This window comes from Meriones unguiculatus, chromosome 7 (genome assembly GCF_030254825.1).
Source record: "Meriones unguiculatus strain TT.TT164.6M chromosome 7, Bangor_MerUng_6.1, whole genome shotgun sequence".
Lineage (NCBI taxonomy): Eukaryota > Metazoa > Chordata > Mammalia > Rodentia > Muridae > Meriones > Meriones unguiculatus.
This window is the reverse complement of record NC_083355.1, coordinates 37311610-37330850: the sequence shown is the minus strand read 5'-3', so window position 1 is coordinate 37330850 and position 19241 is coordinate 37311610. Positions and strand designations below refer to the sequence as shown.

At 47.3% G+C, this 19241-nt stretch overlaps 1 protein-coding gene across 1 annotated transcript; it reads left to right on the top strand.

Moving 5' to 3' along the window:
- The first annotated feature begins 4414 nt into the window (after positions 1–4414).
- Positions 4415–16381, top strand: LOC110553801 (schlafen family member 2-like). Its single transcript, XM_021645943.2, has 3 exons — positions 4415–4700; positions 9515–10630; positions 15732–16381. The coding sequence occupies exons 1-2, from the start codon at positions 4651–4653 to the stop codon at positions 10596–10598; spliced, it is 1134 nt and encodes a 377-aa protein (XP_021501618.1). The 5' UTR covers positions 4415–4650; the 3' UTR covers positions 10599–10630; positions 15732–16381.
- Positions 16382–19241: the final 2860 nt, after the last annotated feature.

The window sequence follows — 19241 nt, the reverse complement described above, 5'->3', positions numbered from 1 at the left end:
TCTGAAGCTGATGGTGGAGAGACATCAAGAGCCAGGGCTCCTTCTCTCTCTAGCCTCTGCTCTGCTATTCTTTCAGTCTCTTCTTTACTGTAGCCTCTTGTCTCTGCTCATCTCTGCCCTGCCCCCTCACCTCTTCTGCACTAGTTTCAGGTCCCCAGGTGCAGACAGGGAGGGAGAGGAAGGAGGAGGAGGAAACTAATTTTTCTCTCTCCCCTTTCATCTTCTCTCTCTCTCTCTCTCTTCCTCTCTCTCTCTCTCTCTGTAAAAACAAATCAAAATAATCACACACAGAAAATTAACTTCTTCATGTTTAATATTTATGATTGAACCTACACAGACAAATGGATAATGAAAATTTGGTCGTATATGTAATGGAACTTTTTTTCAGCCACAAAGAGAAAGGAAATTATAAAAACTTCAAGAAATTGGCTAGAAATGGAAAACACTGTGTGAAGAAACCCTGGCTCAGAAAGAAAGATAATGCACAACTTCTCAAATACAGCTCTTAGCCTCGATGGCTCCACAGGTGTTGTGTATTTAGGTGGGAGTAACTACTGCGGGACCACCCGGGAATGAGAAAAACAACTGTGATTATTTGAACTACAGCCAGGTGCAGATAGCTCTTGAAGGGCAGGGTGAACTGTTCTGAGAAAAATCATAAGCAACCAGCTGTAAACTATCTTCATGCTATTCTTGCTGACTGATCGATGTATAGAGCAAAAGTGGTCTGATTTTCAGGTATAAAAATCCTGTGCTTTGCATGTTCAGGGTTGTCTCCTGTCTTTGGAGGGGCAACCTATCAGGATTGGAATAAACCTCTTGCTTTTGCATCGAGTAGTGGTCTGTGAGTGTTCCTGGGAAGGGCACGATCCTGAGCTCCTGAGCTCCTGAGCAGTGAGACTCCAGGTCTTACAGTACAAGTGGAGGCCAGGAGAGAAGGAGCCCATGAGAAGTGGGAAAAGGTCTTGGGGTGGTGGTGAGGATAACAGTAGCTATGTGATGAGTGAGCGGAACAGGGTAATTGGGGTGAAGAGCATGGGGGGGCAGGAATATGTGGGGCAGGTAGTGAGATAAGAAATATGTAGAACCAACTAAAGCTAGATATGTGTAAAACTGTCACAGACCCGTTACTTTGTAGCTGATTTAGAATAATGAACTACTAAGTCAAGCAGCTGCTCACAAACTAAGCAGTGAAATCTAATTGCACTTCATAGGCCAATTCCAAATAGAACCCACAATCTGGTTCTTCCCTGGGGAGCAGGGCTCAGGTTAGTGTCAGGAAAGAATTTTAGTTCACGAGCGTCATCTTAAGACGGGGAGAGGTAGCTAATCTGAAGTCTCTTCCACCCCCTCCCTTTGGAATTGAATTTCTGTTTGCAGACTTTGGAATTGACCTGGGCTCTGAGGAATGACTGGTAGGAGAAGCTAGGAAGAGGGAGGAGAGAGAAGAGGGGAGGGAAAGAAGAGAAGACAACTGGAAAGCCTGCGGGCACAACAGACCACAGGCACTGGACCCTCTTAGCCCAGCAGCCTCCTGGGTCTAGATGCTGTAAAAGGAACTTTATTCTCCTCTTCCAATAGTCTCTGTGGCTTACTTACTACGTCTGTGTGCTCACCTAGACTGACTTGGTCCTGGAAGCTTCTAGCCTCTGTAAAAATCTAACCTAGGCCTAGAGCATTTTCAGCCTCTGAGATCTACTCTTTAACAAGATCACCCTTTCTTCTTTTTACTGAACTTCCGGCTGACTGGTTCAACTCAGTTGTTCTGGATCAGAATTCCTCTCCCAGCTGACTTATTCAATCTGGCCTCTCTCTCAGCCCCTGAATCGCCCTGTTTGCCCTCAAACTAACTCCAGCAATCTGCTCTAATCTCCTGGTCCATTCTCATTTTCCTCCGGCTCATTCGGTATTCATTTAAGTCTAGATTAGTCTCTCTTTGCAACCTGTCTCTATTTCTGTCCTGGCAAAACTGCCTCCTTTCTCTCTCTGAATTGCCCCTTAAGTAGCGTCCCTTTCCTCTCTCTTGTCATAGGAGTTGGGTGAATCCTATTCTGTGAAATCTTTCTCTGATTTTTCAGTCATTTTTTTCTGTCACTCAATTAGATAGACACTTTCAAGCATGGGTGCTTCCTCCTACAAACCCCTTCATTGTTGGGGATTAAAGGCATGTGCCACCATGCCTAGATCCAAGCTTTTCTTTACCTGAAATTTGCCTTATACCAGGCTGGCCTTGAACTCAGTTCTGCATGTATGCATTCCTGGATTAAAGACATGTTTGTATTCAAACCGGATACTACAGACCCAGGTCTTTGGAGGTGATCTTTTGCAGAACAGCCATGTTCTGAATTAAAATTCCTCTGTAAGATGCTGCTCCTCCCTGGTTCCCCTACTTATCCTACCCTTCTTTTCTCCTCCTCTTGTGCCTCAAAGCCCCTGGTTGTTGGCTGGTCCTGGCCTTGTGCTAGCCCAGTTACTTACTTGCCTGAGGAAATGGGAGGGTGCATTCATGGTCCCAAGGATCTGGTTTGGGGTGGGGGAAGAGGATGTCTCACTGGACTGGGTTGGCTGACTCACTCTCCTGAACAGCTTCCTCTTCCACCTCCTGATACCCAAGCAAAGACAAAAAAGTTCAATACCCAGAAAGGTATGGAGCACCAAGTTGAAGCTTTGCATGTTTTCTTTTTCTTTTACTACGGACACCCCAGGACAACTCCTGTACCTCCTGTCTTAAATTAAAGGTTAAAGAAGAGATGGATACAGAAATTGTGGTACATTTACACAATGAAATACTACTCAGCAATTAAAGAGAAGGAGATCATGAAATGTTCAGGCAAATTGTGTGATCTAGAATAGAGCACCCTGAGTGAGCTATCCCAGAAGCAGAAAGACACACATGGTATATACTCACTTATAAGTGGATAGTAGACATATAATATAGGATAAACCTACAAAAATCTGTACACCTAAAGAAGCTCAGCAAGAAGGAGGATCCTGAGTAAGATGATCAATCCTCACTCAGAATGACAAATGGGATGGACATTGGAAGAGGGAGAAAACAGCAAACAGGACAGGAGCCTACCACAGAGGGCCTCTAAAAGCCTCTACTCAGCAGTGTATCAAAGCACATGCTGAGACTCATAACCAAACTTTGCAGAGTGCAGGGGATCTGATGAAAGAAGTGGGAGAGAGTAAGATGTGGAAATGACAGGAGTTCCACAAGGAGAGCAACAGAACCAAAACATTTGGGCATGAGGGTCTTTTCTGAGACTGATAGTAGAACCAAGGACCGTTCATGGATATAACCTAGAACACCTGCTCAGATGTAGCCCACGGTAGGTCAGTATCCAAGTGAGTACCCTAGTAATGGGAACAGGGACTGTCTATGACATAAACTCAGTGGTTGGACTCTTTGACCACCTCCCCCTGAGGGGTGAGCAGCCTTGCCAGGCCACAGAGGAGGACAATGCAGCCAGTCCTGATGAGACCTAATAAGCTAGGCTCAGATGGAAGGAGAGGAGGACCTCCCCTATTAGTGGACTTGGAGAAGGGCATGGGGGATATGAGGGAGGGAGGGTGGGATTGGGAGGGAATGAGAGAGGGGACTACAGCTGGGATACAAAGTGAATAAACTGTAATTCATATGAAAATAAAAAAAAGAAAAAAATTAGAAAAAAAAAAGATTAAAGGAGAGATTCTTAAGGTCAGTGAAGCCATTTTCTCAAAGCTGTCCTGGGGGTGACAGGAGTTGAAGCTCAGCCCCTGAGGAAGAGCCCTGGTTCTGGACCCCTAGCATGGAGGGACAGTGGGATACTGGGCTGCACTTCTTCCAGCAGGCAGTGGATCAGGAGTAGAGTTGGGGTGATGCTCCCCAAACAAAGCAATTCACAGCAGAGACGCCCATAGAACTGAACATTTCGGGCCCCCTGTATTTCCAAGCCTGTAGTTTCTAGGGAAAAGGGGACTAAGAGAGGGTGACAGTGTGCAGAGTCGCAGCAAAAAAACTTGATGAAAATGGTAAAAAGGAACCGAGTATTTTGTTCAGTTCCTATGCACTCAAACACAGCATCGGTTCTTAAGGGTGGTTTTCAGGCAACAGGTTAGGGAGGAATTACTCTACCAAAGTGGTAGGGTGGGAGTATCGCCTTAGGGTAGCCCTGGGAATCCCACAGAAACTCATCTTCCCAGAGGGCTGCAGGATCCTCGGGGCACCCAGAGGGGTCTCCTCCATCCATAAAGCAGTGCTCTCCATGTCTTAAGCCCGGAATTGTTCTTTGAACAGCCTGGCGGTTTGGGGACTGCCCTCTGCAGGACAAGACTGAAAGAGCCTCTCAACTGTGAGCTTTGTGTTTCATTCTGACCAATAGAAAAAACGGCCCCGCCTTTTTGCTTCCTGAGCACTGTCACTTCCTGGAAGGCTGGCAGTTAAAAGCTGCGCTGAGGCAGGAACAGTCTGCATAAGGGGAACTCCGTTGTGCTTAAAGTTGAGCACACAACCAGGGCCGGAGCCTGAACTCTTCAAGCGTCAAAGCGCCCCCCCCCCCCCAAGACATCCCTGTCCAGGACTTGACGCCGACTTGTAGGCGACTGGAGGGTCTTTCTCACGTGACACCAGCCTGCCTCATTTGTTGAGGGGGCTGACTGGGAGCAGCCATGAGTCCTGGACTTCAGGCAACTGAGCAAGACCACCGCAGAGCTGAAGGGTAAGTGACCACTGAATTACAGCCCACTCAAGCCCCAACCCCCTCTGCCTTTCTGTCCCTAGTTTCCTCACCCAGGGTACCGCCCAGTTGCTCTGGAACTTTATGGGGGTCATCGGTACAACCTTGTCTTAGGAATCTTGATTCGTTTATGTTTCTACGAGGAATCGGCTTTCTGGAGTCTGCGTAGCCCATTCTTACCAACGTACAGGCAGCGGAGGACTTGGGAAGCCGGTGGGCTGTGGGGGAGAGCAAATGCCTGTGTCTGCTTGGAATGGAGGGAGAGCTTAAGCGTCCAAGGAGAGACCTCAGGTACAGCATGGTCTGAGCCTGAACTGGTGAGGCAGACAGCAGAGGGTGATAGGATCAAAATAACCCTTCGGGTCGTGCCAAGGTGTATCCCTGAGGAACTGTGCCAGGAAACAGATCTACAGTAAGAGGTTTATTGGGGGAGGGGAGAGTGAAAGGCATCTGGGAGTGGGGACATGAAGGAAAGAGAGAGATAGAGAGACAAGAGAGGAAACTGAAGAGACACTTGAGAGAAGGCAGAGAGGGAGCAGAGGGGAAGCAGAGAGAGAAACACTGGAGAGGATGAGAGAGAAAAAGAGAGTGGGGCTCTGAGGGGCCTTTTATCCAGAGCACACACCAGGAGCACCTGGCAGTGGCATGTGATGACCAGCAGCTGCTAGATCCCTGGAAGCAGGTCAGGGTGTGCCTGTTTGCTAATGAGAAGTTAGGAGTAGATCAGGCTCCTGCTGGTCTTGAGGGCCTCTTGAAGGTTCCCCATTTTTCTAGACATCTGACCCTGTGGGAAGTTGGGTAAAAATGTCCACCAGGCAGGGGAAAAACAGTACTCAAGATGATAAAAGAAGTCATTAGAGTACGTCAGAGACTTTTCCCCACTACAGTTTCAGGGGAGAAAATCTGCTTGGGAAATCACCTAAAACTTCAGGGAGGTTAATCAATTTACATGGGTGGGTGTGTGGCTAACCTGACCTGTGTGTTTTCAAAGGAGTGAATACAAGCCTGAAAGATACAAGCCTGAAAGAGTACATTTTAAACCATCGACAATTTCACATAGTCACAAATGTCAGAGTGAAATGGTCAGTGTCCCAGGCTAGCCCATAGCTCCTGTAAATGTGACTACATTCCAGAGGCTTGACTTCTTACTTTGCCAGAGCAGAGAGAGAGTTGAACATTGTCCCTCTTCACTGTGGTGTGAGATGTGATTTCTGTCCCTTTTCCATATGCACAGTGACTCAGGGTGGGGGCTGAGGACAGAGCCTGACTCAGGGGGTGCTGACAGGAGGGGCTGGGAGGGAAGGAGGAACAGAGACTGCTCAGCAGTGCATGGAACAGGGTGGAGCTGTAACTTCTGACTGGGCAGAACTGAAAGTTCTTTAACCTTGTAGGACTCTCTGCTTTTGGTTTGGGTGGGTTTGGGCAGAAATTGCTCTATAGTCTAGGTTGTCCTGGGACTTCTTCACTTTAAAAATAATTTATATTAGGATGTCTTTATTAATGTGTGATTTTGGGGATGAACAAGAACAATGCTGGCTAGATTGATGTCATTATGACATAAACTATAGTCATCTGAGAGGAGGAGACTAGGCAATGAAGATGTCTTCATAAGATTGGGCTGTAGGCAAGCCTGGAGAGCATTTTCTTAATTAGTGATTGATTGCAGAGGGCTCAGTCCACACTGTAGGTTGTGCTAGCCCCGGGTTGGTGGTCCTGGGTTCCATAAGAAAGCAGACTGAGGAAGCCATGGGTTGCAAGTAAGTAAGCAGCACCCCTGTATGGCATCTGAATCAGCTCCTGCCTACAGGTTCCTGCCCTGTTTGAGTCCCTGTCCTGACTTCCTTCAAGGATGGAGTAAATTGTGGACTTGTAAGCAAATAAAACCTGTCCTCCCCATCTTGCTTTTGGTCATAGCATTTCATCACAGAAATAATAATCATAACTAAGACTCCAAGTCAACTTATATAAGGAAGAATTTAATTTGCCTTTGGCTTTTGATGCTGACTCCATGCTGACTCTAACCAAATAGCTATAGCTGAGAGTTCAGACCTGGAGGCAAGGAGAGAGCTAACTGGAATGGGGTGAGTGGGTGGTGGGGCATGGTGGTGCACACCTTTCATCCCATCACTCAGGGAGGCAGAGGCAGGCTGATCACAGTGAGTTTGAGGCCAGCCTGGTTTGCAAAACATGTCCAGGACAGCCAAGGCTACACAGAGAAACCCTGTCTCACAAACAAACAAACAAAGAAAAACAAATAAAAACCTCAAAGAGGAGCCCAGTGACAGTGACAAACCTTCTCCAACAAGGCTACACCTGCTAATTATTCAATCATTCAATTGAGTAATTCAGTGATTCCAATATATGAGTCTATGGGGGCCATTCTCCTGCAGACACACAGATAGGACATGCTTTAGCATCCCGGGTGCTGGCAAGGTAGGGGACACCAGCACCTATGGCTCTCAGTGGCCTTTTAAGGTGGGAATGGAGGATTTCTCCTATGGGGTCAGCAGAGCAAATGCACTCACTCCTGGGCAGCCTTCCTAAGATAGAGAAAGAAATTGGGATTAAGGAATTAATTGGGATTAATTACTTGTAACATATTAGAGTTTGGAGAACAGAGTTCGATGTCAGATGTCTTTTTTTTTCTCCTGTTTTTTTGTTTGTGTTTTTCGAGGCAGGGTTTCTCTATGGAGCCATGGCAGTCCTGGAGCTTTCTGTGTACAGCAGGCTGTCCTTGAACTCACACTAAAGGAGTGTGTCACTCCCACTCAACTTTCAGATATATTTGTATTGTTGTTCATCGTACTTATTTCTCTAATGTGTTTAGTGTGGGTGGGGCCAGTCCATGGCTTGTGTGGAATCAGAAGACAAGGAGACAGGTTTTCTGTTCCATTATGTGGATTTCAGGGATTGAACTCATGTCATCAAGCTTGTTGGAGAGTGTCTTTACCCCCTGAACCCTCTCTTTGGCTCCCTGCTCTATTTATATATATATATATATATATATATATGTATATATATATATATATATTTATTTATTTATTTATATTTATTTATTTATTTATTTATTTATTTATTTTTGAGATAGCTCTCGTGAACTCACCAACTGTCTAGACTGCATGGCAATCAAGTCCCAAGAGGACCTTCTCTTTGCCTACCCACATTGGGACTTTGGGCATATGCAGTCATTCTCATCTTTTTATGTGGGTGCTGGGAATCCATACTCAGTTCCTCACACTTGCACAGTAAGCACTTTGCCTACCGAGCCACTTCCCCAACCCCAGAGACCTGAAGATTCACTTCACACTGAGGCTGAGGAAGAGAGCATGCCTACGAACCAGTAAAAAGAGGCATGGAGGTACCATGGAAAGATTAGGAGAGCTAGTTCCATTCTAAACCAGCCAGTTTTCAACCACAACTTACGGAGGCCTATGACCAATAGGAAATCATGACCCATACAAAAGAAGAAAGGAAAGGGGGTTAGATCTTTTCTCACACCACATTACACAAATCAAAAGGGTAAAAATCAGCTATACAGATAAATGTAAGACCGCAGATTGAAAAGCTACTAAAAGAAGACACAGAAAAACATTCTTTGGTACTGGATTTTGCAAAGGTCATTTGGATGTTGCCCTTTAACTGTCAGCTAGGCACAATCTAAGATTTTCTGGGAAGAGCACATCAGCTGAGGAATGGCCTGTATCAGACTGGCCTGTGAGTAGGTGTGTGGGACACTCTCTTGGTTGTTCACTGATGCAGCCTAAGAAAGGTGGCCAGCCAGCAACGTCCTCCATGGTTCCTGCTGCATTTCTTTGGTTGTGAAATGAATTATTTTGTCAGAGGTAATGATGCTGTGTGGACTAGCAAGCGGCCCTGCCTTCCTGTCCCTGCTTTGACATCCTTCAGTGGTGGGTGGTGACCTGGAATTATTTGCAAATATATCCATCCTGTCCCAAAATTATTTTTGGTTGGGGTATTTGTCACAGCAACAGAGAGGAAACTAGTGGAGGTGTGATTTTCTTAAGCACATGCAACTAAATCTCAGGACCTGCAAGTCCATCAAACTGGAACTTTTCTGCACATCAAAAGAAGCAATAAAAAACAAACAAACAGAAAATCTACAGAGGGAGAAAGGGTTTATAACCTACACATCTGATAAGGGGTTAATATCCAAGTAGATGATGCAGTGAGCCAATGATAAACAAATAGCTTAATTGCAAAATGGACATAATGGGCACTAATCATACATAATTTGAAGCTGGCTAGAGAGAGAGCTCATTGCTTAAGAACACTCCCCTGGAGCACTTACATTTACTTCCCAGCACCCACTTAGGGAAAAAAAAACACATCTAACTCCGGTTCTAGGGTATATGATGCCCTCTTGTGGCTGCCAGGGCTACATGGCTACATAGGCATACATGCAGGCAAAATACCAATAGACATAAAATAAAGAAGTCTAAAAAATTGCATAACTAAAGCCTATCCTGAAGAAAAGACCAACAGCATGCAGAGTCCAGTGAGGGTTTATTTAAAGAAGGCTGAACACAATGCTAAGCACCAGAAAGGGGATGAGTGAAAATTCAAATAGGCTCAACTACAACTTGTAACATTCCATCTGCAAAACCAGTGTGCATGTAAGTTCTGCTATGGAGTGCAAAGTCTGTGACAACCCTTTCTCCACCTGCACACCGACCGGTCCAGGCACAGGTACAGCCAAAGACTGCTGTTGGTCTCACCATACAGAATATGCTCTGTCTTGATTAGGTATCATTGTAACGGCTCTGTCTGTTTTCCAGGAAAGAGAGTCAGCTTGCAAATGGAAAGGGTGCTGGGAAAATGGGCATCAGTGTTGATCTGGAAGACGAATCTGCTAAGCTGGTTCTAACTGTAGGGGCAATCACACTTGGAGAAAAGAATAGAAAGGAAATGAACAGTCTGCTCAGAAAAAGGGAGAATGAGTGCATCTCTCAAGCTGTGTGTGCTCTCCTGAATTCTGGAGGCGGGGCCATCAAGGTTCAACTTGAAAACCCCAATTACAGCCTCACTCGGGATGGGCTGGGCTGGGATTTGGAGGCCTCTCTCTGTAAAGATTTGCCATTTGTTCAGTGGCACCTAGACTTCAGGGTGTGTGCAGGCTACTTTTACATCTCCGTGAAAGCATGGAGTCTGGATGTCTATGGGCTGCCGATTGCCACCCTGAGAACCAATTTGTATCTAAGAAGCATGTCATCCTCGGTAGAAGTGAGTGCTGCTGATGCTCTGGAGTTCCTCCAAGGCCTGCAGGACACTGGAGGGAGACCCCGTGTCAGACCCCAGCTGCCTGCAAGGAGAGCCTGCCCTGGAGTAGAGGAAGAGGCTCTCCTGGAGGACTTGGCTGTTGCCTTTTTCAACCAGACAGAATTTCAGCATGAAGAAATTTTCCAGTTCACCAGATCTGCCTATGTTGAAATTATGCTGTTTTCAGTGAAAGGACTGCAAAAACGCATTAAAGAATTTCTCCCTCCAGTTGTCTCTGCTTTTGCAAACACGAAAGGGGGATATTTGTTCATTGGTTTGGATGGGAAGAAACAGCAAATAATTGGTTTTGAAGCAGAGAAGAGTGATCTTATGCATCTAGAGAGTGAAATAGAAAAGTGCGTCCGACAGCTGCCTGTCACTCACTTCTGTGAGGAGAAGGAGAACATAAAGTACACGTGCAGATTCATCGAAGTGCACAGACCAGGAGCTGCATGTTCGTATGTCTGTGCGCTGAGAGTGGAGAGATTCTGCTGTGCAGTGTTCGCTGCAGAGCCCGAGTCCTGGCATGTGGAAGACGGCTGCGTGAAGAAGTTTACTGCCGAGGAGTGGGTCAAGCTCCAGATGGATGCCATAGTAGGTTGAGGAAGGGGTATTTAGCAATCAGTTTAAATTTGGTAAGTTCATCTGCTTTTTATCTTTCTTCCATAAAGCTTCGCTATGTTTGGGTAGTCATATTGGAAAAATTGTTTTGCCCTTTTATTTTGTTTCTAGAATAAATGATCTTTTCACAACATCACAAAGGTCCTTTAAAGAATTCTTCTAGTTTTTCTAGACTGAATCTTCCAGGTTTTTGGGTTTTAGATGTTTTGATTACTTGGGATTGTGGCATTCAGAACTGTGGCTCTGAGCTTTGAAGACCAAGGAAGTAAGAGGACATGTTCCCATGGCCTCATGAAACCCTGCTCTTGAGATACCCTGTAACTAGCTTAGAGGGCGCCCTACCATTCTGCTGCCAAAGAACAGCCACTGTCCTGAGGTGCATGAGAAACACTTGGAGGTGGAGGCAAGGTCAGGGGTGGAGACATGCGGGTAGGTAGGGTACCTCGTGGACAGCCTTGGAAGTTGAAGGACTCTCAAGGCAGTGGGAGCTCATGGGAGCATCACAGGAGAGAACTTCATAGGGCAGCAACGTCTGCTGATGACACATCTTTGGGGACAGGTTGGAGGCTGCATTAATCTAAGAAAACAGGAAGCAGGAACACAAGGACTGGACATCTGTAATTGGAGGGGAGGAGATGTGCACGGGGAAAGTTCTCAAATACAGATCTTAGCCTCTGATGTCTCCACAGGTGTTGTGTATTTAGGTGGGAGTAAGTACAAGTGGAGGCCAGGAGAGTAGAAGGAGCCCATGAGAAGTGGGAAAAGGTCTTGGGGTGGTGGTGAGGATAACAGTACCGATGTGATGAGTGAGCGGAACAGGGTATATTGGGGTGAAGAACATGGGGGGCAGGAATATGGGGGGCAGGTAGTGAGATAAGAAGTATGTAGAACCAACTAAAGCTAAATATGTGTAAAACTGTCACAGACCCGTTACTTTGTAGCTGATTTAGAATAATGAACAACAAGTCAAGCATCTTCTCACCGAACTAAACAGTGAAATCCAATTGCACTTCACAAACCAATTCCAAATAGAACCCACAATCTGGTTCTTCCCTGGAGGAGCAGGGCTCAGGTTAGTGTCAGGAGAGAATTTTAGTTCACAAGTGTCATCTTAAGACAGGGAGAGAGCTCAGTTCACAAGGTGCCTGCGGTGTACGCATCGGTACCTGAGTTTGGTACCCAAACCCACATAAAATGCTATGATTGCAATCCCAGAGCTGGGGACTGGGAGTCAGGAGGACCCCACCCCCTGGGGCGCAGTGGCTGGCAGCCTTAACCTGAGTGGTGGGCTGTAGGCCAAAGAAAGGAGTCACAGGCTGTCCATGGTAATTGGACAGCCATCCTTCCCAGGGGCCAGCCTTAACCTGAGTGGTGGGCTGTAGGCCAAAGAAAGGAGTCACAGGCTGTCCATGGTAATTGGACAGCCATCCTTCCCAGGGGCCAAAAGACCTACAGTTTCCAACAGAGCAAGGCTGAAACAGAAGACTTGTGCTGGTTAGCCCTCGCTGCCAGAGCCAAGTGCTGTTGATTCCTTCCAGTTTTTCTTCCCTCAGTGTGCAGAGCCGCTCCTGAAGCTGCAGTGTTATGTTTTCATCTTGGCCTTTACCTTGACAAAAAAAAAAAGGAGGAAGTTTCTCCAAATTCCTTAAAAAGCTTCTCTGTGTGACCTAGGACCATAACAGCTTTAGGAAATTCGCTTTAAAATAGGACTTTATCCACTGTAGGGAGACAGTTTTTGACATGTAATTTGGGCATTTCCATGACCCTTTTCTTTTTGAATTGATGGGACTTGTCTTTGTTTTATGAATACAGAATAGACCCTGGAATAAACCCATGCTGCCGCTGCTTCAGTCATACTGACAGACAGCCCTCTCAAGCCCTCCTCTGTATAGTGTGTTCTGTTTTAATTATTTTAAATCCTCACTCCCCACTCAGGTACTGTTGGACTCTGCCGATGGGCTCCAGCACCTAAGGCAGGGAAGGATAAAAATCAATTTGAAATTGACATGTGTGGAGACTCTTTCTGTTAGCTATAGGTGGTCCCACCCAGCAACCTCTGATGTCATCACCTGCCACCACTTCCAGGTGTGCGCCAGGTGCACGGGATAAAAAGGACCCACCCAGTACCTCCAGCTCTTTCTCTTGGTTTCTCTCGGTTTTTACTCTCTTCCCTCTCTGTCTCTGTCTCTCTCTGCCCTCATGGCTCTGTCCCCATCTGTCTGTCTGCTTGTCCAAATGTTCAGTTACCCCTACCCCTTCTCCAAGGCCCTAATTCATCTCCCCTTCTCTTCTCAAGTAAAATTCCTTCCTTCATGCTATATAGGTTCCTTGGCAGTCTTTCTTTATACATCATAACACTTTCTCTTCAGCGTATTTCTCTACAAAGTAAGTTGATTACCTTTGAAAAGAGCAGAAAGATCAAAAAGACTAGACCACTGAATGAAAAAAGCAATAAAAGGAAGACATGCCTGCTCCTAGGGGTGGAAGAGGAGGAGGTTTGTTGTAGGTAGGAGGGGGAAAACGGGCATCTGGAAGAGTCCAGACTGGACATGACTGGCCTACTGAGCCCGGCCAGGTGAGAAGAAGGAAGGTTGAGGGAAGAGCCTGGAGCCAAGTATCCAGGAAACCAAGAGGCCAAAAGGGCAAAAGGGCAAAAGGGCAAAAGGGCTGGCCTAGCCAACGTGGTTGGGTTGTGCAGGTATCAGAGAAGCTGGGGGAAGACAAAGCCCATCCCAGTCCCTGGGTTGGAGTGGATGAGGGTAGGGGGCACGGTATGGCAGCCAGGAGGACCCTGTAACAGGTAGGAACTAAGGGATGCTGGGAGAATTTGGAGGCCAGTGTCAGTTCTAACATGTTAATAGACGCCTCAGTTAGCCAGTCAGTCCCAGGTTTGAGATCTCACAGCCATGGGCACTATGGGGGTGAAACGGGGTCTGCACCTTGCTCCAAGGGATTGCAATATATGTATTTATGTATATATATATATATATATATATATATATATATGGTTGGAACTCATCAATATTCTTTCCTCCTACTCAGTTTCTCTATCCTCTTCTTTATCTTCATCCTTCATCCTCCTCTTCTTCCTCGTCTTTTTCTCTTTCTCCTCCCTCATCATCTACATCAGGAATCTAGGCGTTCTACAAGTGCTTGAGGCAAATGCCATCTTTGGAACTCTCCTGTCTCAGGCACACCTGCATGAGAGTGGTCTGTAAACCCTAGAGCTGTAAACCTCTGGGTGCTCACCACGTTGTCTACTCTGTTACACTCGGGCTTTTCCTCACAAGCCTTCCAGATTTCCTGTGCACTTCTGTGGACCTCAAGGTACATGCACAGGAATTCTGCCTCCATTCTTCAGAGAGAAGTCTGTTCGCTTTAGATTCCTGTCACTTCCTCTCTGGTTAGATAACATGACACATCCCACCCACCACATCCTATGCAGATACTTGTGGGTGGCTAACAAAGGTGGTGAGCCTAACTGGGGACTTCAGAGCACTTTTGAAACAATAGTTGATGAGTTCTTTCTGTTTCCGTTCTGTATTCAAAGTGTTGGCGTCTGAAAAACTGAAACAACCCAAACAGTCACAAGAGCCCAGCAAAGCTAGATTTTTATTTAAACTAGGCAGCAAAAATTGCCCAGTCAAGGACAACAGCACAGACATGGGAGCTGATTGTGTTCCTGAAAGGAAATTGCACAACATACTTAAAGGATGAGATTACAAATTGAAGGGGAGTGTGGCGGGCTGCAGCATCGTCCAGCCATATTTTGACACAAGGTGTTGGGCACAGGAGTCTCCATGGTGGTTTTGTCTCAACTCGGGGTGGCCAGTCACAGGAAAGGAGTAAACAGTTGGTGATTGTGTTGTGCCCAAATCACAATAACCCAAAAGCCCACCACCAGGAGTTGAGTCCATTGCAAATAGAGGACGATCTTTTTATTATAAATCATTACAAGCTGCAGTTTAAGCCAGGCATGCAGGACATTTTCTTAATTAGTGGTTGATAGGGGAGGGCCCAGCCTCTGCATCAGGTCTTGCGCCCAGCTTCCTGCCTTGCTTGCATTCCTGTCCTGGCTTCCTCCAGTGCTTGACTTCACTGTGGGGGTGTAGTCCAAATGAACCCTTCCCTTTCCTCTTCACTTGCTTTTTGGTCACGACGTTTCACTGCAGCAATGGAAACCCTAGGACACCTGCTCCGGGTAATGTCTGTGAATAAATTCTAACTGCAGCCACTGGCTGTGCTCCTGGGAGTGAGGGTGAGCAGGTGGTCTCCCACACAGGGTGGGTAAGGCCACTGATGTGGGGCTGTGGTCACACTGTCAGGAGCAGGAAAAGAGAGCACTATTGTTTTATGGAATTATTTTTATGAATTCATTTAAGGAATCTAGAAATCAGAAGGTCATCCTTGAGGGAAGAGAAATGAAAAGGCAATGAAAGATGAAATGTGAGAATACTACAACAGTACACAACTGTGGAAATAACATAATAAAACCCTGTATCCTTTATGCTAGAAATTAATTTAAACATAAACTAAACATGATTGCACATGCCTGTAATCCCAGAGGTGTGGAGGTGAAGGCAAGAGGATCAAGAGGTTAAGGTACTTGACTACAGAGGAAGTTGCTTGAGACTCTGCCTCAAAAAAAAAGTGACAAAAAAAGAAAAAGAAAAAACAGGTTAGAAAAATGTAAATGTAACTGTTTAGTAAAAGTTGAGGAAGGGGTGGAGCTGCAGCATTGTTTTCCAGGTATATTACTTCTGAGAACGGGTCTCAAGTCAGAACTGACTCACTCCCTTTCCTCCCATTTTTAGAGTTTTCCGGATCAAGAAGTTGCTATTGAAATATTTCCCCTTTGAGGTTGGAAGGGCAGACACAAAGTGGGTGGAGTGTTCTGCTTTCGTTTTTCGAGAAATCAAAACCTAACAAGGGCGGGACACTGAGAGGACCTCAGACCTGGCCCTTTGCCTAGACTTGCCTCACTGCTTGGGGTTCATGTTTGAGAACTCTGTCTTCCTCCTGACAGTTTCTGGCCAGCTCAGTCCAGCTCAGGACTCCTAAACGGTTTTCAGGATCATTTCCTGATGAGGATTTCTGGACCTTTCTGTTTTCCAGGACAGAAACCTGCAGGACTTCCTGACTCCCCAGATCAAAGCAGATTGTTTGGAGAGACTCCAGCCACACATGCTCAGCAGAAAGGAGGGTGGAAAAGAGACCCCAGCACCCTAGAGTGAAAACCCACCCTGTCACTGCAGAGCCTTCCAAGCACATCTGTCCTTGCACGAGGCGCAGGTGGACACACTGGCCCTGTCTTTCCTCTAACTGTGGAAAAGAAACACAGTTCTGGTTGCTGGCAGTGTCTGACCATGCCTCCCAACACATCTTTGCTTCTGTCAGTGTCCACGTGATACACTGGTAGGACTTTTCTTGGGAAGATGTGAACAAACTCCTTTTCATCCCAGAGAGGCTCTGAACACAAACCAAGATAGAACTGTTGTGGGATGTGGGACTGATTCACATGGTCCACAGCAGCAGAATATTTGCCTCATGCATGTGGGCCCTGAGAGGAGCTCTTTGCCAGCTATGGGAGCCATCTTGGCCATCGCAGACAGCTTGATTCCACTTTTTGCTGCTTAAGCTTCGTTTTCCATGAAGGGAAAATACTCATGAGAAATCAGCTATTCTTCTCCCAATGTCAAATGTTACTATTACCCTGGTAAAATTGTACTCTCTATTCATTAAACTTTGACCCCTTGATCATGAAACTTGACTTGGTGTCCTCCTTGTGTCGCCCTGCCCCTCCCCCTCCCCCCCCAGCCCTCACTCAGGAGTTATTCAAGTGTAGCTGTGGGTAGCAACAGCCAGCTGCAGAGAGTCTAAATCTGAGGACTTTAGAGTCCTACTTAGTGTTGGAGTCTTAGAAGGGATGGGGTGGAAGAGGGAAATAAAAGAGTTTTTTAAAAGTACACCAACAAATAACTGGACCCCAATCTAGCCTGGTGAATGAAAGACGTCATTAGGGTTACTTATAAAACTGTGGGTCACTGGGCTGGAGAGATGGCTCAGAGGTCAAGAGCATGGGCTGCTCTTCCAAAGCTCCTGAGTTCAATCCCCAGCAACCACATGGCGGCTCATAATCATCTAAAATGAGGTCTGATGCCCTCTTCTGGCATAATACATAAATTAAAACAAAACAAAACAAATAAAACAACTGTGGGTCACACAAAGGCAACAACATGTCACCGAAAGCCCAGGCTAGTGGGCAAGGACTCAGGAAAGCTGCATCCTGGGAGCTCACTACCCACCTTGCAGGCAGCTCCTACACACAGTCGGTTCCCCTTTTGCCAACAACCTTAATGTCTGTAGTTTTGAATCAGTTATTGGACAATTATGCTCTTTTGGAGAGTCATGTCACCTGATCATCTTGGGTTTTGTTTGTATATTTGTTTTTTTTAATATGTTTTATTGATTCCTTGTCAGTTTCAGATCATGCAACCCAGTCCTGCTCATCTCCCTCTCTTCATATCTGCCCTTTCCACTTGCAACCTTCCTTCCCAAAATAATGCACAGGCAAACACACACACACACCACACAAAACATCTCATCATGCAATCTATAGTATGTCGCAGTGTGTCCAACAGTAGACCCTTCTGTTCACTCATTTTTATTTGCAAATGTTCAGTGCAAGGAGTCGTTGGTCTGATTCGAGATCTTCGGCTTCTGTGATACCAGTAATGGATCCTCACGGGGACTCCTCCTGGGTATCCAGTTGTTGCCCTGTGTTATGGAGAGTCTGCAGGTTTGGAACAGCAGGACTGGCACTTTACAGGTTCCAGTCATTCACAAAGGATACAGATCTTGGGGTAGGTCAATTCAGAGCCCTGGATCTGGGCTTGAGTGGTAGCTGAGGCATCACAATCACCACAATCCCCAACGCCAAACCCTCCTTCCTGCTTGTCATTTGCTCCACCCGGAGGAGCTCTCGAGCACTGCTCTGGGTAGGCTAGCCAACAATGGCAGGAGGCAGGCTCAGCTCTCCTGCTTTCATGCCCTCAGGGCCAGCTCACCTGCACCCAAGCTCACCCATTCTCCCAATCAAGGCATGGAGCTCACTCTTGCAAGTGCTGTAGCCTGCGAGTGGCTGGGTCAGCTCTCCTGCTCTCACACCCTCAGCCTGGCTCCTCCATGCCTTCGCCATCAGGGCTGTTGGCGAAGGTGAGGTGTTGCCCAGATGAGGTGCAGGGCCTGCTCTCCTGAATGCTACAGCCAGTGAGGGGACAGGGCTCACTCTCCTCTCATGACTCCAGGAACAGCTCTCCTGGCTACTGAAAATGGCAGTGGGGGGAGGAGGAGGGTGTCACACCCACACCACCTCACAGCAGACAGGTGGTGGGACTAGCTCTCTCTTGGTCTGTCCTTGGGGCTGGCTCAGCTCCCCCTCAGCCAGGAACAGTACCACTATGCGGCTCAGCCAAGTGCAGGGCCCACTCCGCCGAGTGCTGAAGTCAGAGATGGACAAGGTCAGCTCACCAGCTCTCAGGGCCTCAGGTGGTAAGGAGTGAAGGGGCAGAGGCCATATACCCGAATCCCCAGACTGCCTCAAGGCAGAGGAGTGGCAGGCACAGCTCTGCCTTGCTCATGCCCTCGGAGCTGGCTCACCTGTGCCCCCACCACCAGGGTCCAGTCTGTTGTTCTGTCCAGGCAAGGTGCAGGGCCCTGCTCTCCCTCTCCCAAGAGCTGGAGCTGGTAGGGGGCAGGGTTAGCTTTAATAGCTGATGACCCCATGGGCAGCTTACCTGACTGCCAGAGGTGTCAGGGGAGGGGTGGGAGGAAGTGTCACCCCTGTGCCTCTGCCACCCCATGGCAAACAATGTCTGCGTCAGGTCTTCCAGGCTCATGCACTTGGGGCCAGCTCACCCAAACCTCTGCCACTGGGGCCAGCTCCACTCTGTTGCCTGGGAGAGGTACAGGCCTGCTACCCTGAGCGCTAACACCTGTGAGAGATGGGGCCAGTTCTCTGGAGCACTCTAACCAGTGTGGGGAAGGGCCAGTTATCCACAGCCCCTGGACATACAGATGGTCGCAGGCGGCTGCTCTAACCAGGGACGGTCACTATGTTCCTTAGTGGTAACATGAGCCACAAACACCAACATCTGCTGCTGCATAGCCAGGGACTCATTCCTGGCCCTCAGTGGCAGCTTGGGCTAGGACCTCACCATGGCCCCAGAGGGCAGGGCTGGCCCTTCACAACAGGCTATGCCTCTCCACCCTTGAGTCTCCAGGTCCATCTCTCTTCATAATGTTCAAGCTGCTCCACTTCTCTTTCCCTCCCGTCTGGTCACCACATCCTCCCGCATTGTGGTGCCTCCCACTGCAGGCTGGCCACATGGCTGGCAGGCCCCTGGGTGACATCCTTCATTCCTGATGCATGGCATGGCAGCAAGCAGGTGCCTATGGTCTACCTATGCTGTGCCCTGGAGGGCAGGTCTGTGGATGGCTTGACCATCTGCATGATTCTGTCTGTCTTCTTCCTTCTCCTGCTCTGCATTGCACTGCCTGAATTTGATTTCACTTGATTTGGATGAGTCTGTGGCATCAGACAGCTTTGACCACCTAATCAGGCAT